At 42.2% G+C, this 25,603-nt stretch overlaps 1 protein-coding gene across 1 annotated transcript in view; it reads right to left on the bottom strand.

The window, feature by feature from the left end:
- Positions 1-405: 405 nt before the first annotated feature.
- LOC140482045 (protein boule-like) overlaps positions 406-25,603 on the bottom strand; it is a 162,193-nt gene continuing 136,995 nt past the window's right edge. The window contains exon 11 of the mRNA XM_072578932.1: positions 406-704. Within this exon, the coding sequence (XP_072435033.1) occupies positions 549-704 (156 nt within the window). The 3' untranslated portion in view covers positions 406-548. The remainder of the gene's footprint in view (positions 705-25,603) is intronic.

Raw genomic sequence — 25,603 nt, 5'->3', positions numbered from 1 at the left:
ATCTATGTGGAAAATAGAAATAATAAAAAGGAAAATATGTAAAAACATGTAAACATTAAAAGTTTTAAAAATCAGAGGTGCGATATTCAAGCTCAAATCTGAGGCTTGCTTCCTTCTTCCTGTTAAATAAATTTCCATTTTTAACCTCCTGCCATTTTTCAAATCAGCATAACTATTGCTCTGTATTCAACAGCCACATATTATGCCTGGTCTGGATTATTTGCAACTTCTAAGAATTCACATTGTTGCCATGATTCTTAAAAATACTCTCATTCCAACTTACACTGCAAGATCTCTTCAGTTTGAAGTATAAAATGCAGACATGCTCAGACATATTAACTGTGGCATGTTTGGTAACAATAACAATTTTCCAATTTACAAACCAAGATGCCTTAGTTACATACTTAAGCTTACCACACTATTTAACCAATTAAATTTGTATATCTTTAAGAATCACTTCTTACATGTATTTTCAAAGATTAAGACTTATCAATTATGTCTCCTTTTATACATACGTGTTTCAATATAACAATGGTATTACAATTCTGTTACTTAACAGATTCAGTTGAAGAAGGTGGAGTAAGAATAGAATCTTCTGCTCTATACTCTTTCCTTAAGTGATAATGTGGACTGCGTGTGTAACGAGGTTTTATCCCTGGTGGAGGTTGGGAAAAATTTCTTCTGACAGGATGCAATCTAGACTCCTGAAGGCAAAACATATAATATGGGATCCATTTTTATTATCAGTTCCTGTAAAGCTGATAGTATTAGCCTAAGCTAAACCAAAATTAAACTTTATTCTCAAAGCAAGGACTTGCTCAGCCAAGCATGGCAATGTTTTCATTTCTAAAATTATTAAAATGATCTCTGAATGTATTTAAATGAACGATATAAAAACAAAACTGATAAATAATTACCTTCAGCATAGAATTATGAATAATTTCAAAAACAATTAATTTCATTTTTGCTTCCATACTTTCCTTCTGTTTACAACATTCAAAACTTACAAAAGTCACCACCAAAACAACTAACTTAAAGCACAGATTACAAAATGGAAATTCATGATATATTATGGAAAAGTAGAAAATTTTAGAATTTTTGGTTATATTCAGGTGAAGTTCTTCTTTCTTGTACTGCAAATGCATTCTCCAACCAAACATGCTTAAATATGATGCATGAATAGGCTCTAGGAGTTTACATATTGTGGCCATGTATTGGATGCACTCAGCAATTGGTCTTGAGTGCTCAGCAGTGCACCTTCTGTGCTGCTGAAAGCCTTTCAAAAATGAACGTTGGTTGCGGGACTTTGGTTACGTCAGTTACAATCATATTTTGGCTGCATCATTTAAAATTATATTTCTCTTCTGTAAGTTGTTTGTCTGGCTGCAGTACGGGATAAAAAAAGGCCCCTATTTTGATATAAGATGCTGTTGGAACATTGTTGCATGAGATGCAACGAGAGTGGGGGACCTTGTTTTCCTGGAGGTGGGATGAGGATGTCCAAAAACAAAAGGGCAAAAAACCATGACCAGAGTGGGGATTAATGTCTCCATGTACATGCACCGTACATGGAGTTCTACCTACAATGCCAGAGTATTTCAACGTCCTCACCAATTTCTTTTTACTTGCATTATCATTTTTACAAACTTTCAATTCATAATGCTGTACTATGAACTTTCCAGCCATCATCTGTCTTGATCTAGCATCAATTTTATTGTAATGACAAGAAGAGAACACAGTGGCAAAGTGGTAATGTGACTGGACTAATAACCCAGAGACCTGGGCTAATGCTCTGGAGATTCAGGTTCAACTACCACATGAATGGAATTTAAAATTCAATAAATACAAGCTGGTTTCATTAGCAGTGACCATGAAACTATCATAGAACCATGGGAAGCAAAACTGCCACCCTTACCTTGTCCATCTTACATGTGATTCCAGACCCACAACTAAATAGTGTATGCATAACTACTCTCTGAAATGGCCGATGAAGCCCACTCAGTTTAAAGGTAATAGAGATGGGTGACAAATATTGACTGGTCTTGCCAATAAGGCTTATATCCCTTAGAAGACTAAAAAAATTTGATCGTTGCATGTTTCCATCTTAACAATATGCAAGTTTTAATGTATTATTAAGATTATGGATACACAGGAATTCATTGAAGTGTGGAGTTGGTGGTATAGAAATCGTATTGCTGGGATAATAACTCAGAACACCAGCCAAAGCTCTGGGCTTACAGATTCAAATGCCATCATGACAACTGGTGGAATTTAGATTCAATTAATCTACAATAATAAAACTTGTCTCAGTCATGGTGATGAAGAAAATTATCACTAATTGTTGCAGAAGCTCATCTAGTTCACTAATATCTGTTAATGTAAGAAACTTTTAATTAGTCTAATCCACATGTGACTCAGGAGCCACAGCAATTTGGTTGATACTTAATTGCCCTCCTAAATGGCCTAGCAAACCATACAGATCCAAAGCAATTAGGAATGATTAACAAATGTGGCTTTGGTAGTGATGCCCACATCCCATGAAAGACGAGCGAAAGTTGTCCCGAGCAAATAGGAAGAAAATCAGAAACAAGCACAGAAAATGCGCTCAAACTTACTCTATATTTGTCTCACATTTTCAGCATCTGTAGTACACGGGAATACTTCAAGAATGTCCAACTTAGAGACACTCGTCCAACTAAGAAACACTCATATTTACGAATGCGATCCCATACATGTTTATAAGTTTAAACACCCATCATACAAACATTTTCTGTATTAAGGAATAGTTGCTTCCCACTGACCTAAACTGTGTTCTGACTTGCAATTTGGAAGTGAATCTGTTCGTAACCTGGGGACAGCCTGTACTTTGCTTTTCTATGAAAAAGACTACTGGACACTGGGTGTTGGAATGTAAAGAGGTAGACACATAATGGTGCATTCTTTAAATTAATCTGGTAAAAGAACTGCCATCTGCTCTCTTGTTTCAGCATCTAGCTTTGCAGTGATTTACATACGAGCAGAGAATAGCTGCCCAAATACAAAGACTGGAAATTGAAGGCAGATGGTTGCCAAAAATTGGCTAAATGCCCATTTTGGGCGATTCACTGACATGCATGTGTTATGCTATCTCCATGGACAGAGTAGCAATTGCCATGAAGACCCAGGTCCAGCACACTCAGTGTCAACTTGACAACAAAGAATTACTAGAAGATTAATAAAGAGGGAAAAATCTGAGACAAAGTTAGTCATAAATATGTAAAACCACAGACAAAAGGTTTCTTCAATTATTAAAAAGAATTACAAACTAAGTGTTGGTCCTGTAGAAAATGTATCTTGGGAATTAGTAATGGAAGGTAAAGAAATGGTAGTCGAATTGAACAGATGTTTTGAATCAATCTTCGCTGGGGAAGGTACAAGTAGCATCCCAGAAATAGCTGTAAATCAGGAATTCAAGAGAGGGAGGAATTCAAGAAAATAACAATTAAAAGAATGTAGTACCAAGTAAATCCTGAAGTACAGAGTCTTTAAAGAAATACAGCAAACTTTGTTTTAACTGGCACTTTATGAATCAGCACTCTTGATAAATTGGTATAAGTTATACATCTGAAATACAGGAAGTTTATTGTATTCTTGTGATGTCGGAGTAGTCAGTTAAGGGTGCAAGTGAGAAGGCTCTCTGCTGATAATTTTTATTTCAGGTAAAGTTGAATTATTATTTAAGTGATTAATACTGTAAGTATGACAGTAATGAGTATATCCCCTGCCCATTATGTTTTTATTACATATTGTGTAGTTTTACACTGATTATGTGGATCTCTTGATCATCTGGTACACTCCTGGTCCCATAAGTGTCGGTTTATAAAGTTTGGTGTAATTAGGGAGATGGTTGATGTGGTGGTTTGAAGTTTTCAAAACTCGCTAGATTCGAGAAAGGTCCCCTTGGATTGGAAAATAGCTAATGTAACTCCTTTGTTCAAAAAGGGAGGGAGCCAGAAAGCAGTGAACTACAGTCCAGTTACCTTTTCATGTGTCATAGAAAAAAATGTGAGAAGCTATCATTCAAGACATTATAATAGACACTTGGATATGTATAAGATGATCAGGCACAGCCAGTATGGTTTGCAATGGACAATCAAATTTAACTAATTTATTAGAATTCCTTGAAGAATAATTGTGCTGTAGATAAAGGAGAACTAGTAGATGCACTAAGCTTACTTTTCCAGAAGGAATTTGATAAGCTGCAACATGTAAAGTTATTGTGGAAAATAAAAGCTCATGGTTTAGGAGGTAACATATTGGCATAGATAGAAGATAGCTGGCTAACAGGAAGCAGAGAATAGGATTTTTTCAGAATGCTGGAATATCATAAATGGTCTGCCACAGGAGTCAATACTGGAGCCTCAACCCTTGACAACTTATATAAATAATTTGGATGAAGGGGCCATAGGTATAATAACTAACTTTGCTGATGACACAAAAATAGTTAGGAACGGGAGCTGTGAAGAAGATCTAAAGAGTCTACAAAGCAATGTCAACAAATTAAATGACTGGGAAAAAATCTGACAAATGGTACAATTTGGGAAAGTGTCAAATTGTCCATTTTGGTAAAAAGACTGAAAAAAAAAAGCAAATTATTGAAACACCGAAAATAAGAGCAAGACTAGGCTATTGGGCCCTTCAGGTCTGCTCTGTCTTTTATGATGATCATGGCTAATCATCCAACTCAATAGCCTGTTCTACGTTTCCTCAATAGGGTTTAATCCCTTTATACCAAGTTCCATATTCTCGAAATCATACAATATTTTGGTCTTGACTGCTTATTGAGGGAGCTAATTCTGTCAACCAGTTTTCTATCACCTAAACACATTACCCATTCGCTTTAATTTTACACACTAATCTCTTATGTGGGACTTTGTCCGAAGCTTTCTGAAAGCCCGAATAAACCAATCCACTGCCTCCTTTTGTGGGATATTCTAGAATTAGTTTAAAACTAAAGGGTAGCCCACTTCAGATAGAGATCATGAAACATGTTTTTCTCCCAGAGGATTAGGAATCTTTGGAATTCCCTTCCTCAAAAGGCAAATCTTTGGTTATTTTTAAGGCAAAGGTAGATTGATGCTTGATTATCACACAGGGCAAATGGCCTACTTTTGTGCCTTGTTTGTACAACTGCACTCCATCATTCTAGCCACAGGTGTACAGCAACAATGGCCAAGTGATAGGGGGATGAGAGACACTGAATTCACTCGAGTTGCCTGTTCTTCATAAGACAGTATGGTGCAGTAGACATTTAGCTGGAGAAGGAAACGTACACAAGTTCCTCAGAAGTCTTCTTTCTGGACTTAGAAGGTGTCCAACTCCTCTACCTCTACTGTGGGAGTTCAGACAGAGGAGAGTGAACCTGCATCATTGTAAGACACACTCATCATGTCTAGGCCCTCTAACCATACATGCCTCCAGGTTTGATTGCCCAAGCTCCAAAGCCAATAGGCTTTCTCCACCGTAGATCCTGAGACAGCACCTTTATTTGAGAGAAAGGGAGAGAAAGGAAAACTAAAACCATCTGAGGGTACATGGGAGGCCTGGGTGAAACTTAATTGTAAATACAGCACTTTTTAAAATATATGTTCACTTTTCATTATAAGCTCCATAAGTGACAGTCATTATAGCCAATAAAGGTTTAGCATCACATGATGTTCTAACATTGTCCAAATTAAGCTAATCTTTCCATTGTGCCCATACTAACATAAAATGTAGAGCGAATAGAATCAAATGTTATGGGGAGAAAACAGGATTCGGCTATTGAGTTGGACGATCAGCCATGATAGTGATGAATGGCAATGCAGGGTCAAAGGGCTGAATGGCCTCCTCCTGTTCCTATTGTCTATGTTTCTAAACTTAGTCACGATTGAATGAAGGGGCATCAAATGAAAGCTTCCACCAGTTTGTAACCTTACCTTTCATTAAAAAGTAAAAGCATAAAAAGATAAACCAGTAAGTTGCATTTACAGTCAGTTTTCATGGATGCTAGCTTCCTCAGCATCAAAACATTACAAATAATAGATGACCTCATGTAACTCAATTCCGTTAAAGTTAGGTTCATAAAGAAGTCCTACCTGCATTGTTTTGAGTGATGCTGCCAGTGTTGCTCCTTTTGAAGAACATTTTAGTTTACTTACTCAGAATATTAGTGTAGTGCTCACACATCAAATAGCCTCATTGCATCCTCCATTTGTCTGGAGCAAAGAGCCTCCAGCCTCTTCCCTGTAACTCTGCAAATTGTTTCTATTCATTTAATGCCCCCATGATTTTCATGATGAAATCTGCCTCTGGTACACTTTCAAGCAGTGCATTCCAGAGTTGCTGTCTGTAAAAGCGTTTGAAAGTTCCATTTAAATCTGCCCTCTTGTATTCAAACTATTTAAAAATGAGAATGCTTCTCCATTTCTGCTGTGATCAAACCTCTTATGATTTTTTTAGATTACTTACAGTGTGGAAACAGGCCCTTCGGCCCAACAAGTCCACACCGCCCCGCCGAAGCGTAACCCACCCATACCCCTACATCTACATCTACCCCTTACCTAACACTACGGGCAATTTAGCATGGCCAATTCACCTGACCTGCACATCTTTGGACTGTGGGAGGAAACCGGAGCACCCGGAGGAAACCCACGCAGACACGGGGAGAACGTGCAAACTCCACACAGTTAGTCGCCTGAGGTGGGAAATGAACCCGGGTCTCCGGCGCTGTGAGGCAGCAGTGCTAACCACTGTGCCACCGTGCTGTTTACCAAATATCCTGTTAACATTTTCCTCTCCACAAGTTTCAACTTCTCTAGTTTATTTTCATAACTGAGGTTCTCATTCCTGGAACCATTCTTCTAAAATTCATCTGTACTGTCTCCAATTTGTTCACATATTTTGAAATGTGGCACCCAGACCTGCAAACAACATTCCAGTTGAATTCTAACTAGTCTCTCATGGAAGTTCAACATAACCTTATCATATATTCGGAGCAATAGGATAGCTAGGGAAAGAGTAGGCCCACTCAGGCATAGAGAAGGGACGTCATGTGTGGAGCTAGAGGAAATGGGTGAGATCTTTAATGAGCACTATACATTGTTTTGAGTGATGCTGCCAATGTTGCTAAAGAGAGATGTGAGGGATATTGAAGTTAGGAAAAGATGTAGGAATACTCTCAAGCATTCAACAAGGTGCCCCACAAAAGGCTGCTGCATAAGATAAAGATGCAAGGTGTTACGGGCAATGTATTAGCATGGGTAGAGGATTGGTTAACTAATAGGAAGCAAAGAATGGAAATAAATGATTACTGTTCTGGGTGGCAATCAGTGACTCGTGGTGTGCCTCAGGGATCAATAGACAATAGGTGCAGGAGTAGGCAATGCGGCTCTACGAGCCAGCACTACTATTCATTATGATCATCCACAATCAGTATCCTGTCCCTGCCTTATCCCCACAACCCTTGATTCCACTATCCTTAAGAGCTCCATCCATCTCTTTCTTGGAAGTACCCAGAGACTTGGCCTCCACTGCCTTCTGGGGCAGAGCATTCCATATATCCACCACTCTCTGGGTAAAGACGTTTCTCCTCAACTCTGTTCTAAATGGCTTACCCCTTATTTTTAAACTGTGTCCTCTGGTTCTGGACTCACCCATCAGCGGAAACATGCTTCCTGCCTCCAGAGTGTCCAATCCTTTAATAATCTTATATGTCTCAATCAGATTACCTCTCATTATTCTAAACTCAAAAGTGTATACAAGCCCAGTCGTTCCAATCTTTCAACATTTGATAGTCCCACCATTTGGGAATTGACCTTGTGAACCTACGCTGCACTCCCTCAATAGTCAGTATGGCCTTCCTCAAATTTGGAGACCAATAATGCACACAATACTCCAGGTGCGGTCTCACCAGGGCCCTATACAGCAGCAGTTTGTTCTTTATGCTCCTATACTCAATTCCTCTTGTTATGAAGGCCAACACGCCATTAGCTTTTTTCACTGCCTGCTGTACCTGCATGCTTGCTTTCATTCGGAGACAGGCCGCCTACTTGCGGAACGTTTCAGAGAACACCTCTGGGACACCTACACCAACCAACCCAACCGCTCCGTGGCTGAACACTTTAACTCCCCCCCCCCCACTCCGCCAAGGACATGCAGGCCCTTGGCCTCCTCCATTGCCAGACCATGGTAACACGATGCCTGGAGGAAGAGCGCCTCATCTTCCACCTAGGAACCCTCTAACCACAAGGAATGAATGCAGATTTCTCCAGTTTCCTCATTTCCCCTCCCCCCACCTTAACTCAGTCCCAACCCTCGGACTCAGCACTGCCTGCTTGACCTGCAATCTTCTTCCCGACCTCTCCGCCCCCACCCACTCTCTGGCCTATCACCCTCATCCTAACCTCCTTCCACCTATCGCATTCCCAACGCCCCTCCCCCAAGTCCCTCCATCCTACCTTTTATCTTATCCTGTTTGGCACACCCTCCTCATTCCTGAAGAAGGGCTTATGCCCGAAACGTCGATTCTCCTGCTCCTTGGATGCCGCTTGACCCACTGCGCTTTTCCAGCAACATATTTTTCAGCTGCTTGCTTGCATTGACTGAGGTACAAGAACGGGGTAACAACGAGGACTGCAGATGCTGGAAACCCAAGTCTGAATTAGAGTGATGCTGGAAAAGCACAGAAGGTCAGGCAGCATCCAAGGAGCAGAAAAATTGACGTTTCGGGCAAAAGCCTTCATCAGGAATAAAGGCAGGAAGCCTGCGGGGTGGAGACATAAATAAGAGCAGGATGGGCGTGGGGAGAAAATGGCATAGAGGTGGTCCATGACCACCTGGTCAGGTCCATGCTCCCCTACAACCCACCCTCCCTTCCTGGCACCTTCCCCTGCCACCGTAGGAATTGCAAAACCTGCGCCCACACCTCCTCCCTTACCTCCATCCAAGGCCCCAAAGGAGCCTTTCACATCTATCAAAGTTTTACCTGCACATCCACCAATGTCATTTATTGTATTCGTTGCTCCCGATGAGGTCTCATCTACATTTGGGAGACTGGATGCCTTCTTGCAGAGGAACATCTCCGGGACACCTGCACCAATCAACCGCACCGCCCCGTGCCCAACATTTCAACTCCCCCTCCCACTCTGCCGAGGACATGCAGGTCCTGGGCCTCCTCCACCGCTGCTCCCTCACCACCCGACGCCTGGAGGAAGAACGCCTCATCTTCCGCCACAGAACACTTCAACCCCAGGGCATCAAGGTGGACTTCATCAGTTTCCTCATTTTCCCTTCCCCCATCTTATCCCAGTTCCAACCTTCCAGTTCAGCACCATCCCCATGACCTGTCCTACTTGCCTATCTTCCTTTACACCTATTCACTCCACCCTCCTCTCTGACCTATCACCTTCATCCCCACCCCCATTTACACATGGTACTCTTTGCTACCTTTCCCCACCCTCCTCTCTGACCTATCACCTCCATTCACCTACTGTACTCCATGCTACTTTCTCCCCACCCCCACCCCGCTCTCATTTATCTCTCCATCCTGGAGGCTTCCTGCCTCTATTCCTGATGAAAGCCCGAAACGTCGATTTTTCTGCTCCTTGGATGCTGCCTGACCTTCTGTGCTTTTCCAGCACCACTCTAATTCAGTCTCTAATGTACAAGAACACCTAGATCTCATTGTATTTCCCCTTTATCTAACCTGACTCTATTTAGATAGTAATCTGCCTTCCTGTTCTTGCCACCAAAGTGGATAACCACACATTTATCCACATTAAACTGCATCTGCCATGCATCAGTCCACTCACCTAGCCTGTCCAAGTCACCCTGTATTCTCATAACATCCTCCTCACATTTCACCCTGCCACTCAGATTTTTGTCATCAGCAAATTTGCTAATATTACTTTTAATACCTTCATCTATATCATTAATGTATATTGTAAACAGCTGTGGTACCCCACTGGTCACTGCCTGCCATTCCGAAAAGCACCAATTATCACTACTCTTTGCTTCCTGCCAGCCAGCCAATTTTCAATCCAAGTCAGTATTTTTCCCCCAATATCACGTGCTCTAATTTTGCTCACTAATCTCTGTTGTGGGACTTTATCAAAGGCTTTCTGAAAGTTCAGGTACACTACATCCACTGGCTCTCCCTTGTCCATCTTCACTGTTACATCCTCCAAAAAATTCCAGAAGATTAGTCAAGCACGATTTCCCCTTTGTAAATCCATTTTGACTCTGGCTTATTTTGTTACTGTTATCCAAATGAGTCATAATTTCATCTGTTATACTTGACTCCAGTATCTTTCCCACCACTGATGTCAGGCTAACTGGTCTATAATTCCCTGTTTTCTCTCTCCCTCTTTTCTTGAAAAGTGGAACATAAATAGTCACCTTCCAATCTGAAGGAACGGATCCTGAATCTATAGAACATTGGAAGATGATTACCAATTGGTCCATGATTTCTAGAGCCACCTCCTTACATAGCCTGGGATGCAGACCATCAGCTCCTGGGGACTTATCAGCCTTCAGACCTAACAGTCTATCCAACACCATTTCCTGCCTAATATAAATTCCCTTCAGTTCATCCATTATCCAAGGTCCTTCAGCCACTATTACATCTGGGAGATAGCTTATGTCTTCCCCAGTGAAGACCGATCCAAAATACCAATTCAACTCTTCTGCCATTTCCTTGTTCCCCGTAATAAATTCACCCGTTTCTGTCTTCAAGGGCCCCATTTTAGTCTTAACCATTTTTTTTCTTTTCACATACCTAAAAAGGCTTTTAATGTCCTCCTTTATATTTTTGGCCAGTTTGCCTTCATACCTCATCTTTTTCTCCGCGTATTGCCTTTTTAGTTATCCTATGTTGCCCTTTAAAAGTTTCCCAGTCCTTCAGCTTCCCGATCATCTTTGCTATGTTATGCTTCTTGTCTTTTATCTTTATACAGTCCTTAACTTCCCTCGTCAGCCACAGCCGCCTCTGCCTCCCCTTAGGATCTTTCTTCCTCTTTGGAATGAACTGATCCTGCACCTTCTGCATTATATCCAGAAATACCTGCCATTGTTGTTTCACTGCCATCCCTGCTCGGGTATTGAACTATTAAACTTTGGCCAGCTCCTCCGTCATAGCTCCATAGTTCCCTTTGTTCAACTGCAATAGTGACACTTCCGATTCTCCCTTCTCCTTCTCAAATTGCAGATTAAAACTTATCATATTATGGCCACTACCTCCAAATGGCTCCTTTACTTCGAGATCCCTGATCAAGTCTGGTTCGTTGTACAACACCAGATCCAGAATTTCCTTCTCCCTGATAGGCTCCAGTACAAGCTGTTTTAAGAATCCATCTCGGAGGCACTCCACAAACTCCCTTTCTTGGTGTCCAGTACCATCCTAATTCTCCCAGTCTACCTGCATGTTGAAATCCCCCATAACAACTGTAGTAATACCTTTGCGACAGGACAATTTCAACTCCTTATTCAACTTACACCCTACATCGAGACTACTGTTTGGGGGCCTGTAGATAACTCCCATTAAGGTCCTTCTACCCTTAGACTTTCTCAGCTCTATCCATACTGACTCTACAGCTCCTGATTCGATGTCCTCCCTTGCAAGGGACTGAATATCATTCCTCACCAACAGGGCCACCCTTTGCCCGTCAGTCTGTCCTTCTGATAGCACGTATAGCCTTGAATATTCACTTCCCAAGATCAGTGTTGGGACCGCAATTATGCACTTAAGTTAAAAATCACACAACTCCACGTTATAGTCCAACACGTTTAATTGGAAGCACTAGCTTTTGGAGCGTTGCTCCTTCATCAGGTGGTTGTGGAGTACATGATTGTAAAACACAGAATTTATAGCAGAAGTTTATAGTGTGATGTAACTGAACTTATACATTGAAAAAAATACCTTGATTGTTTGTTAAGTCTCTCATCTGTTAGGATGACCATGTTAGTTTCACTTCTTTCATATGTAAATCGCAAAACGTTTTTAAAAGTGAACTTTAACAATTGGTGTCAGCCCAGAAAACGTATTGAGTATTAGCACCTCTGTGTGCTGCTGTCTGTGCCATAATGTTTAGACCGATTCTAATTTAAAAAATGGATTAACAGAATCTTACATGGATTCATGCAGTTTCTGAGCAAAGTACAATGTAACTCTCGGTACAATTTCACCCCACTTGCACTTGCAGAGTTACATTGTACTTTGCTCAAAAACTGCATGAATCCATGTAAGATTCTGTTAATTCACTTTTTAGATTAGAATCAGTCTAAACATTATGGCACAGACAGCAGCACACAGAGGTGCCAATACCCAATACAGGGGAACCTCAATTATCTGAACAAGATGGGTGAGCACTACTTCGTTTGGATAATTGATTATTCGGTGAATTAATTAAATGCCTTTCCTTTGGGGCTCGGAGTTTTTAAAGTCTGCTCCTCATTCAGGAGACTGCAGCAGTACACAGTGCGCGAGACCCCGCCCCCAACCCAACCAATACCTCCCCCCGCCCCCAACCCATCCAACACCTCCCCCTGCCCCCGCGACCATCCAACACCTCCCGTGCCCCCTCCCCTCTCCCTGGCACCACCCCCATCCCCAACCATCCAACACCTCCCATGCCCACTGGCACCGCTCCACTCCAAACATCCAACATCTCCCCGCCTCCAGCACCGCCCCCCAACCGTCCTACACCGCCCCCAACCGTCCAACACTGCCCCCCATCCCGTCCAATCCCCACCCCCTCAACACCGCCCCCTGCACCCCCCAACCATCCAACACTGTCTCCTGCCCCCCAACCGTCCAACACCGTTCCCCCATCCAAGTCCAGCACTGCCCCTGCCCCTCCCCAGGGCAGTGGTTGCCTTTGTGGGGTAAGTCTCCAAATAGTGCGCACACACATACACACACTTACGCACCCACAAACAGAACTTTTTACTGCAACGTTTTGACAGGTTCCACCTCTGCCCTGTACAGGACAATGTTGGTCAGATTATCTGGGGAAGGGGGGTGTTTAGGGTACACCCCTCTGTAGAACTCCAGGGAAAGTATGGAGAGAGAGAGAGAGAAAGGGCGGGAGGTCAGTCATTTGGAGACGGTGCCTGTTTAATCACTGTAAACAAAAGAAGCGATCACTGTTGGAAACACGTCTTTGATGCAATGTTTCTCACAGGACCTTGAGATCTCCTTCGGATAATCTGATTTGCGGATAATTGGTATTCGGATAATCGAGGTTCCTCTGTACATTATCTGGGCTGACACCAATTGTTAAAGTTCACTTGAGAATGTTAACTTTTAAAAAAGGCTTTGCGATTTATATATGAAAGAAGTGAAACTAACATGGTTATTCTAACAGATGAGAGACTTAACAAACAATCAAGGTATTTTTCAATGTATAATTTCAGTTACATCACACTGGAAATGTTTGCTTTAAACTTTGTGTTTTACAATCGTGTACTCTACAACCACCTGATGAAGGAGCAGCGCTCTGAAAGCTAGTGCTTCCAAATAAACCTGTCGGACATGGATGACTTGGAGTTGGAGACCACCTGTAGTTGATCAATGTTTGCGGATGACATAAAGATGAGTGGTAGAGCAAAGTGTGCAGAAGACTGTGAAACTTTGCAAAGTGATTTAGATGGTTTAAATGAGTGGCAGATGGAGTACAATGTTAATAAATGTGAAGTCATCCATTTTGGTAGGAATAACAATAAAAAGGACTATTACTTAAATTCTAAAAAATTGCAGCATGCTGCTAGGCAGAGGGACCTGGGTGTCTGTGCACATGAATCACAGAAGGTTCGACTGCAAGTGCAGCAGGTAATTAAGAAGGCAAATGGAATTTTGTCCATTGTTGCTAAAGGGATTAAGTTTCATAGTAGGGAGGTTATGTTGTAGTTGTATAGGGCGCTGGTGAGACCCTGCGTGCAGTTTTGGTCTCCTAACTTGAGAGAAGATGTACTGGCACTCGACGGGATGCAGAGGAGGTTCATTAGGTTGATACCGGAGTTGAGGGGGTTGGCTTATGAGGACTGACTGAATAGACTGAAATATTATTAATTGGAATTTTGAAGAATGAGGGGCGATCTTATAGAAACATATAAAATTATGAAGGGAATAGATAAGATAGAAGTAGAAAGAATCTATCCACTGGCGGGCGAAACTAGGACAAGAGGGTATAGCCTCAAAATTAGGGGGTGCACATTTAGGATTGAATTGAGGAGGAACTTCTTCACCCAGAGGGTTGTGAATGTATGGAATTCCCTGCCCAGTGAAGTTGTTGAGGCTTCCTCAATAAATGCTTTCAAAGCTAAGATGGATAATTTTTTCAAAAGCAAAGGAATTAAAGATTATAGTGAGAGGGCGGGTGAGTGGAGCTGAGGCCTCAATAAGATCAGCCATGATCTTACTGACTGGCGGAGCAAGCTCGAAGGGCCAGGTGGCTTACTCCTGCTGCTAGCTCTTATGAGCAGGACAACATAATTAAGGAGAAAGTGTTGGGTGTCTTGAAATGCAATAAGGTAGACAAGTTCCCAGGACCAGGTCAGATCAATCCCAGGATACCATGGAAAGCAAGGGAGGAAATAGGTGGGGCTTGAACAGGTATCTTTGTATCCTCTTTAGCCTCAGGCAAGGTCCCAGAGGACTGGAGAATGGCCGATGTCCCTACTTTTTTAAAGAAGGGAAACAGATAGTCCAGGTAGGTGAGCCTGGCGTCAGTGGTGGAGAAGCGGTTGAAGAAGATACTGAGAGACAGGATTTATTCACATTTGGACCTGTTAGGGATAGGCAGCAGGGAAGGTCATGTCTCACCAACTTAATGGAGTTTTTTAAGGGGGTGATAAGAAAGATTAATGAGGGAAGGGCAGTGGATGTTGTCTACATGGACTTTAGTAAGGCATTTGATAAGGTAACTTATGGCAAGCTGGTACAAAGGGTGAAGTGCCAGGGGATCCGGGCTGTGCTGGTAAAATGGATACAGAACAGGCTTGGTCGTAAAGACAGAGTAGTGGTGGAAGGGTGCTTTGCGGAATGGATTTCAGTAACTGATGGTGTTACTGGGACCTTAGTTGTTTGCAATATATGTATATAAGTGATCTGGAGGAAAATGTAGGTGATCTGATCAGTAAGTTTGCGGATAACACCAAAATTGGTGGAGTTGCAGATAGTGAGGAGGACTGTCAAAGGAGGCAACAGGATAAAGATAGATTACATATTTGGGCAGAGAAATGGCAGATGGAGTTTAATGCGGACAAATATGAAGTGATGCATTTGGAAGAACAAATTCGGGTTCAAATTATAGAGTAAATTACAGAACCCTTAAAATATTGATATACAGAGAAATCTGGGCACAAAGGTTCACAAATCCCTGAAAATGGCAACACAGGTGGATAAGGTGGTCAAGAAGGCATACAACACACTTGCCTTCATCAGCTAAGGTATCAAATATAAAAGTTGGCAAGTTATGTTACAGCTGTATAAAACTTGAGCTAGGCCGCATTTGGAATTTTATGCGCAGTTCTACCGCCACACTAAAAGAAAGACATTGATGCTTTGGAGAGGGTGCAGAAAAGGTTTACCAGGATATTGCCTGGTCTGGAGGGTTTTAGTTATGAGAAGAGGTTGGATAAACATGGATTGTTTTCACTGGAAAGGAGGAGACTGAGAGGTGACCCGAGGGAGGTCTACAAAATTATGAGAGCCGTAGACAAGGTGGATAGTCAGATTCAAGGCGAAAGCGGTTAAGTTTAGAGGAAACTTTTTCACACAGAGGTCGCTGGGTGTCTGGAATGCACTGCCAGTGGGGTTGTGGGAGCAGGAACGTTCGCAATGTTCAAGGTGCATCTTGACAGACACGAGAATAGTAGGTGAACAGAGGGATAGAAACCACGCATAGGCAGTAAGTCGTGAGTCAAAATAAGGACTAGAAATTGGCAAGGGCTTGGTGGGTCTAAGGGCCTGTTCCTGTGCTATGCTGTATTGTATTCTTGCTCTTATACTTTCTGTCCGTACTAATAAATCCTAGAATACTGTGTGCTTTACTAACTCTGGCTAATTTGCACCCCCTTCATATACACCCAGATCCTTCTGCTCTTTTTAAAGGAATACCCTTTTATTTTGTTCTGTATCTCCAAGTTCCTTATACTGAAATATCTTGCTTCACATTTCTTTGCATGTAACTACCAACTTGTCAATGTCAGTTTGACAACTTGTCTCCTCACAATTCACAACCAAGTTTACTATCAACCACAAACTTTGAAACTGTCCCCCATACAACAATGCCTATACCATTTATATCAGGAAAGGCAAGGGTCTAGCTAGTGAATCTTGAGAAACTCTACCTCAAATCTTCCTCTCGCCCAAAAAAATTCATGAGCCATTACTTTGTTTTCTGCCCCTCAGTTTTTTTTTTGTGTATGTGCCATATGAGGAGAGGCAATGGCCTGGTTGTCTAGGATGTTTCTGCAGGACTGTGTCCTAGGTCCAACCATCTTCAGCTACTTCATAAACAACCCTCCCTCCATCAATAAGATGGGGATGTTCGGTGATGATTGCACAACGTTCAGTGCCAGTTGTGACTCCTCAGATAGTGAAACAGTCCATGTCCAATGTCCAGGCTTGGGCTGAAAAGTGGCAAATAAGATTTGCGCCACACAGATGCCAGGCAATGACCATTTCCAATAAGAGGTAAATTTAATCATTGCCCATTACATTCAATACTGTTACCATTACTGAATCTCCCAACATCAACATCCTGGGGCTTACCACACCATAAATTGAACTGAGCTCACCTCCTGACTCCCAACGTTTGTCAATCATCTACAAGGCACAAGTCAGGAATGTGAAGGAATACTTCTCACCTCCAACAATATTCAACAACCCTGACTTCATCCAGGACATAGCAGCCCACTTGATTGGCACCACATCCAAAAACATCCACTCCCTCCGTCATCGATGCTCAACAATAGGGTGTACCATTTATAAGATATACTGCAGAAATTCACCAAAGATCCTCAGGCAGCAACCTTTCAAATCCACAACCACTACCATCTAGAAAGACAAGAACAGCAGATATATGGGAACACCACTCCCTATAAGTTTTCTCCAAGCCGCTCACCATCCTGACATGGAAATATACTGCTAACCTTTAGTTTCACAGGGTCAAAATCCTGGAATTCCATTCCTAAAGGAATTGTGGGTCCACCGATAGATTATGGACTGCAGTAATTCAAGAAGGCAGTTCATTACCACATTCTCAAGAGCAACTAGGGATAGGTCAGTGTTGCCCATGTTCCTTGAGTGATTAAAAAAACACGTGTACAAACATCAACAGCATGACCCTCATCAGCCCCTCTACTAATTCTTCAAAAAACATTCTAGCAAGTTAAAACATTGTTTTCCCTTAAGAAATCAAGCTGGTTCATTTTAATGAATGCACATTTGACCATGTGACTATTAATTCTGTGCAAAATTATTGTTCATAGAGGTTTCTCCACTCCAGAAGCTAAATGAATAGTTTAGTAATAGTAATTTCTGGGCTTACCTATACATCCATTTTTTTTGACCAGTTCTCTGGTAGTATCCCTTGACTAAAGAGACTAAGAAATTATGGCCTTCAGCATTTCTGGAAGCAGCTGACACAGTCCCAGTGTCTTGCCAATGTTTAAGTGCTGATAGGTTATCCAGTGTCTCCCCTTATCAATTTTGAACCCTTCTAGTGACTGAATTTCTTCCAAAGTCAAAGTAACTTCTGCTCCCTTGGTAAAGACAAATGCCAAAAATGCACATCATACTCATCCGTATTCTTTGCTTCCACGTAAATGTCTTTCATGGTCTTTAACCAGTTCAATTCCTTATTTTTAGCACACTTTTACTATTTATGTGTCCAAAGATGATTTTCGGATTCTCTTTTACGTTAGCTGCCAAGTTCTTTTTATATATCTCTTATTTTGTCTTATTTGCTTTCTCATCTCCCTTTTGAACCTTCTCTACTCAGCCTGCTCTTCAATTGTCATTTTCTTTCTGCTTTAATCTAATTGTTATCCTCTATTTCATCCAGGACCTCTCGATTTCTTTGCCCTACCTTTTTCTTTTAATGAAATATACTTTTGACTGTTCCTGAACCACTTCATCTTTGAAGATCGCCCATTGTTCAGCTATAGATTTTTTCAGCAACGTTGCAACTATCCAGCCCAGCTTTATTCTTGCCACATTAAAGTCAGATCTCTCCCAGTTAATTATTTTTACTCTGGATTATTCACTGTTTTCTTGACCATTATTCCAAACCTACTGATACATGATCTCTATCCCTAATGATCTCCCACTGATACTGATCTAGTTGGTCCACATCATTCTCACAAACTAGGTCTGCCATTGACTTGTTTTCATCGAGACCAGACACATAATGCTGCAGGAAATTTTCCTTAGCACAATCTACGAATGCTTGTCAGCTCTGCCCTTTACTCCACCAATATCCCATTTTTACATTCAGATAATTAAAGTTCCTCATTATAATAAGTCAAATATGCTTTTTACCATATAATTTCCTTGCAGATTTATTCCTCTACAGCCTTCCTACTAATTCACAGCCTATTGACTATATAGAACAATATATCTTTTATATCCTTAGCTTTAGGCAAATCAATTCTCTGCTAGAACCCTCCAGAACATTTGTTTTTGTCAACACTAAAACACTCTATTTAATTAAAAACACTACGCCATTTCCTCTAAAAATCGAAAGAACTGTAGATGCTTTAAAATCAGAAGTAAAAACAGAAATTGCTGAAAAAGCTCAACAAGTCTGGCAGTATTTGTCCAGAGAAATCCGAGTTAATGCTTCGGGTCCAGTGACCCTTAGAACTGAGTTTTGAGGAAGGGTCATCAGACCCAAAACGTTAACTCTGACTTCTCTTCACAGATGCTGCCAGACCTGCTGAACTTTTCTAACAATTCCTGTTTTTGTTTACCGCTACTCCTTTCCTTCCTTTCTAGCTTTCCTGGACTCGTTGTGTCCAGACATATTTTACACCCAGCTTCACTCTTCTTTGAGCAAGGTATTTGAAATGGTTATAACATAATTCCACATGATAATTTGCACCTGTAACTCATCAACCTCATTCACAATACTCTTTTATAATACTCCTCAGTATCTTGAGGAAGGGTCATTGGACCTGAAAACAATAACTCTGATTTCTCTCCACAGTTGCTGCCATACCTGCTGAGCTTTCCCAGCAATTTCTGTTTTTGTTCACAATTACTACTGTGTATTCACAGATGTGTACTGTAACACCAGAATATTTCAATTTCTCCTTTATTCAACCTCTACCATTTAACTTACTATTCTCTATTCAAGTGATATTTAAGTGCAATTTTGTGCACCGATATATTCTCCTCTGGTTCCCACTCTCTTGCTGATTGAGTTGAAACATTCAACAGCACAGGTGAAAAAAGTTGTTAGGAGTTCAGTCCCTCCTATGGTCGGATTCAACACATATAGCTTTTACATGTGTCATCTCCGAGAGCCAGCCCTACTATCACAGGATTCTAAAGCCTTTTGTCATGTACCAACTTTCTATTAAGGAACACGGCTGTCCCATGCTCCTATTTCCATATTTACGACCATGTTTTTAAGGTCCTGTTTACTAATTTTCTAACTTCTTCTCTAACCTCTGTCTGCGCCATCTACTGGTTGGTGACCATATGGTAAAAAGTAGCAACATCCTTCTTACTGCATGGTCGCTATCCAGGAGAATATGACCTCGAGCTGATCACCCTTACCAAACAGAATTTCCTGAAGCTGCTTTGTGATATCTTAACACTGGCACCACAGGGACAAATACAATCCTGAAATTACATTTACATCCCAAAGAAATGCCAGTCTGCTCCCCTAACTAATCAATCCCCTACCAGCTTTGCCTTTTTGCTCTTCTTCCTTTATAGCTGAGCAACTTGTGGTGTCACAGGCCTGGCTTTTATTGTACTCTAACGAGGAACTGAATAGCAAGCAAAACTACCTGACTGTTTCTATGAACTGCTTAGTGATCATCCATTCCCCACCTGTCTGCATGTTCCTATTAGTGAGATTACCTCCTTCCTAAATGTGCTATCCACCGAGCCATTTGCCCAGTAGATACATCACAGTGACTCCAACATTCAAGTTCCAAAACTCAGAGCTCAAGACTCTGCAGACAGTGACACTTGCTGCACCTGTGCACTTGGTTAAGTGTCCAGAACTGCCTCATGACACAGGATGGGCATTCTACATGAGATAGTTTCCTTGCATTACCTAAAGCTTACTTTTGGATTTCTGGAGACCACAGAGTAGAATTGTTCACCCATTTCCTTTTTTCTATGTTTAAGAGTAAGATTAGAATCAGTTCCAATGGAATGAAAAGCAATGGAGCACCTCCTCACCTCAACTCAAACTCACAGCACTCTGCAAAGGCATCGATGGATGCGAGATGGTACCAAAGATTGGTGACTTTCATTCCAGTGGCAGCAAAGGGAACTTGTGCCTGGCCACCAGGCCCAGAGCAGAACACTCAATAAGAAGGATTGCACAGTTGAAAATCTTTTCTTAATTTTTCAGCCATTATTCTCAATGTTTTAATTTATTTTTGTGTTTTAAGATGGCAACAGGAAGTGTTGACGCCATACTACATTTTTCATTGTATTCTGTATTAAAATACATGTGACAAATCAATTTAGAATGCACAGAGTTGAGTCTTTGGATACTGCATGACCTGCTGTGCTTTTCCAGCACCACACACACTTGATTCTGCATATGCAGTCCTCACTTTTCTCCTACATAATCATAAAAGTAGTTGACTTCTGGAGGAAACTAACAACCATACTTGGAAGCTGTCTTCAGCCTTGTCTTGAAGAACTATAAGTTAAGATGTACTGCAAAGAATCAAGTGCTGGAAATGAAAGATGTCTCCGGAGTCTCTGAAGGCTTATTGCAATGGAAGTTTCAGATGGCTGTTGGGGCTTGCTGGATTGTTGGCAGCAAAGGTTACTCCCCATGATAACAAGGTTTTGCAGCACTAAACAGATAATCACAAATTGTGTCAACAGTTCTCTCTAGTGCTGCAGGACTTCTCCAAAGAAGTCCTCCAACCCTTTGCATGATAAATTTGTCCCTTAGGTCTCTTTTATATCTTTCCCCTCTCACCCTAAACCTATGCCGTCTAGTTCTGGTCTCCCTGACCCAAAGGGAAAAGACCTTGTCTATTTATCCTATCCATATCCCTCATGATTTTATAAACCTCGATAAGTCATCCTTCAGCCTCCGATGCTCCAGGGAAAACAACCCAAGCCTATTCGCCTCCCCCCTATAGCTCAAATCCTCCAATCCTGGCAACATTCTTTAAATCTTTTCTGAACCCTTTCAAGTTTCACAACATCCTTCCGATAGGAAGGAGGCCAGAATTGCATGCAATATTCCAAAAGTGGCATAACTAATGTCTTGTACAGCCGCAACATGATCTCCCATCTCCTGTACTCAATACTCTGACCATTAAAGGAAAGCATACCAAATGCCTTCTTCACAAGCCTATCTATGTGTGATTCCACCTTCAAGGAGCTTATGTACTCCAAGGTCTCTTTGTTCAGCAACACTCCCTAGGACCTTATCATTAAGTTCATAAGTCCTTCAAAGATTTGCTTTCCCAAAATGCAGCACCTCGCATTGATCTAAAACTCCATCTGCCACTTCTTAGCCCATTGGTTCATCTGATTTAGATCGCGTTGCAATCTGAGGTAACCTTCACTGTCCACTACACCTCCAATTTTGGTGTCATTTGTAAACTTACTGACTATACCTCTTATGCTCACATCCAAATCATTTATATAAATGACGAAAAATAGTGGATCCAGCACCAATCCTTGTGACACTCCATTGGTCACAGGCCTCCAGTTTGAAAAACAACCGTCCACCACCACCCTCTGTCTTCAGAGTCAGTTCTGTATCCAAATGGCTAGTTCTCCCTGTATTCCATGAGATCTAACACTGCTAATCAGTGTCCCATGGGGAACCTTGTCGAACGTCTTTACTGAAGTCCATATGGATCACTTCTACCGTTCTGCCCTCATCCTCTATGTTACTTCTTCAAAAAACTCAATCAAGTTTGTGAGACATGATTCCCACGCACAAAGCCATGTTGACTATCCTAATAAGTCCTTGCCTTTCCAAATACATGTACATCCTGACCCTCTGGATTCCCTCCAACAACTTGCCCACCACCGACATCAGGCTCAAAGGTACATAGTTCCCTGGCTTGGACTTACCACCTTTCTTAAATAGTGGCACCACCTTAGCCAACCTCCAATCCTCTGGCACCTCACCTGTGAATATCGATGATATAAATACCTCAGTAAAAGCCCGTAGCTTCCCACAGAGTTCTAGGGTACACCTGATCAGATCCTGGGGATTTATCCACGTTTATGCGTTTCACGACATCCAGCACTTCCTCCTCTGTAATATGGACATTTTTCAATTGTCACCATCTATTTCTCTACATTCCATATCTTCCATGTCCTTTTCCACAGTAAACACTGGTGCAAAATACCCATTTTCTGCGGCTCCACACAAAGGCCACCTTGCTGATCTTTGAGGGGCCCTATTCTCTCCTTACTTATCCTTTTGTTCTTAATGTATTTGTGAAGACCATTTGGATCATCCTTACCCCTATTTGCCGAAGCTATCTCATGTCCCCTTTTTACTCTCCTGATTTCCCTCTTAAGTATACTTCTACTGTCTTTTTCTCTTCTAAGGATTCACTTGATCTATCCTGTCTATTCCTGACATATTCTTCCTTCTTTTTCTTAAACAAACCCTCAATTTCTTTAGTCATAGAGCATTCTCTATATTTACCAACCTTTCCTTTCACCCTAACAGGAATATAATGTCTCTGGACTCTCGTTAACTCATTTCTGAAGTCTTTCCATTTTACAGCTGTCCCTTTACCTGTGAACACCTGCCCCCAATCAACTTTTGAACATGCTTACCTAATACCATTAAAATTAGCTTTCCTCCAATTTAGAACTTCAACTTTTAGATCTTATCTATCCTGTTCCATCACTATTTTAAAACAAATAGAATTATGGTTGCTGGCCCCAAAGTGCGCCCCCACTGACACCTCAGTCACCTGCCCTGCCTGATTTCCCAAGAGTAGGTCAAGTTTTGCACCTTCTCTAGTAGGTACATCCACAAACTGAATCAGAAAATTTTCTTGTACACATTTAACAAATTCCTTTCCATTTAAACCCTTAACACTATGGCAGTCCCAGTCTATGTTTGGAAATTAAAATCCCTCATCATAACCTCCTTATTATTCTTACAAAATACTGAGATCTCCTTACAAATTTGTTTCTCAATTTCCCTCTGACAACTAGGGAGTCTATAATACAATCCCAATAAGTTGATCATCATTTTATTATTTCTCAGTTCCACCCAAATAGCTTCCCTGGATGTATATCTGGGAATATCCTCCCTCAGTCCAGCTGTAATGTTATCCCCTATCAAAAATGCCACTCCTGCTCCTCTCTTGCCATCCTTTCTATCCTTCCTGTAGCATTTATATCCTCGGACATTAAGCTGCCAGTCCTGTCCATTCCTGAGCCATGATTCTTTAATTGTTATGATATCCCTGTCCCATGATCCTAACCATGCCCTGAGTTCATCTGCCATCCCTGTTAGGCCCCTTGCATCGAAACAGATGCAGTTTACTTCACTACAACAAAGTATCAGTCCTACCTTGTTCTCTGCTTTGTCCCTGCCTGTCCTGGCTGTTTGACTCTCTTCTTTTCTCAACTGTACCAGTCTCCCTAGGTCCCACTTCCCACCTAACTAGTTTAAATCCTCCCAAGCAGCTCTCGCAAATCTCCCTGCCAGTATTTTAGTCCCCTTCTGATTCAGGTGCAATCTGTTTTTCTTGTGCAGGTCACTTCTACCCCAGAAGAGATTCCAATGATCCAAACATGTGAATCTTTCTCCCATACACCAACTCCTCAGTAATGCATTCATCTGTTCTATCCTCCTATTCCTACCCTCACTACCTCATAGCACTGGGAGTAATTCAGATATTACTACCCTCGAGAAGCTCCTTTTTAAATTTCTGCCTAACTCTCTATATTCTCCCTTCAGAATCTCATCCTTTTCCCTTCCTATGTCATTAGTTCCAATATATACAATGATCTCCTGCTGGGCCCTCTCCCCCTTGAAAACATTCTGCACCTTCTTTGACATATCCTTGATTCTGGCACCAGGGAGGCAACACACCATTCGGATTTATCACTGCTGGCCATAGAAACGTCTGTCTGTGCGTGAGACTAGACAGTCCCCTAACACAATCGATCTCTTGGAACCCAATGTACCCCTCATTGCATTACAGCCAGTCTCAATACCATAAACGTGGCTGTTCGTGCTACATTCCTTTGAGAATCCATCACTCCTTACATTTTCCAAAACAGCATATTTGTTTGAAATGGGGATAGCCACAGAAGACTCCTGCACTACCTCTCTTACCTTTCCTGAAGTTAAGTCACCTATGAGACTGTATCTGCAACTTTTCTCCCTTCCTATATCTGCCATCCATCACACCCCTCCCCTTGCTCTTGTAAATTCCTCACTGCCTCTAACTGTTGCTCCAACAGATCCATTCAATCTGATAGGATTCGCAACCAATGGCATTTATTTCAGATATAATCCTCAGTACACATAAACTCTCCCTCAACTCCCACATCTGACAAGAAGAGCATATCACTCTACTAAAGGCCATCTTTGCTCCTTCTAATCTGCACACCCAAAAAATAGCACCACCTTTACAAAACACTGCTCCAGGATAACTTAATACTTATGGCTTATATTTTTTAGGTGAATCAAGAGATGTATTTTAATAAGGCATATACAGGGGAACCTTGAATATCTGAACATGATGGGCTGGCACTACTTCGTTTGGATAATCAATTATCCGGTTAATCGATTCAATGTCTTTCCTCTGGGGCTCAGAGTTTTAAAAGTCTGCTCCTCGTTCAGGAGACAGCAGCAGCACACAGCGCATGAGACCCTGCCCCCCCCCCCCCCCCCCCCCCCCCCCCCCCGGCCCCTGCCACCCCAGACCCTGTGCAACACCGCCGCTGACCTAAAACCGCCCCCATCCCCAAACTGCCCCCACCCCAACCCCTTTCAACACGAACCCCACCCCCGACCTAAAACCGCCCCTCGCCCCAACCCCATGCAACACCTTTCCACACCTGCAACCAACACCGCCCCCCCATCCCTGAGCAACACCTTCCCCATCCCTAACCCCGTGCAACACCGCCCCCCACCCCGACCCCATGCAACACCACCCCCAAAACTGCCCCCTGCTCCCAACTCCGTGCAACACCACCTCCAACCATAGACCAACACTGCTCCCCCATCCCAACCCCATGCATCACCACCCCACCCTCCAAATCAGCCCCCCACCCCTGGGCAACACCGCCCCTGCCTCCAATCCTGTGCAACACTGCCCCATCCACAAAACCGCACTCCACCCCGCCCCATCCCCAACCCCGTGAAACACCGCCCCGCCA

This window comes from Chiloscyllium punctatum, chromosome 10 (genome assembly GCF_047496795.1).
Source record: "Chiloscyllium punctatum isolate Juve2018m chromosome 10, sChiPun1.3, whole genome shotgun sequence".
NCBI lineage: Eukaryota > Metazoa > Chordata > Chondrichthyes > Orectolobiformes > Hemiscylliidae > Chiloscyllium > Chiloscyllium punctatum.
Note: the sequence above shows the minus strand (reverse complement) of the source record. Positions and strands in the feature narration are given on the sequence as shown.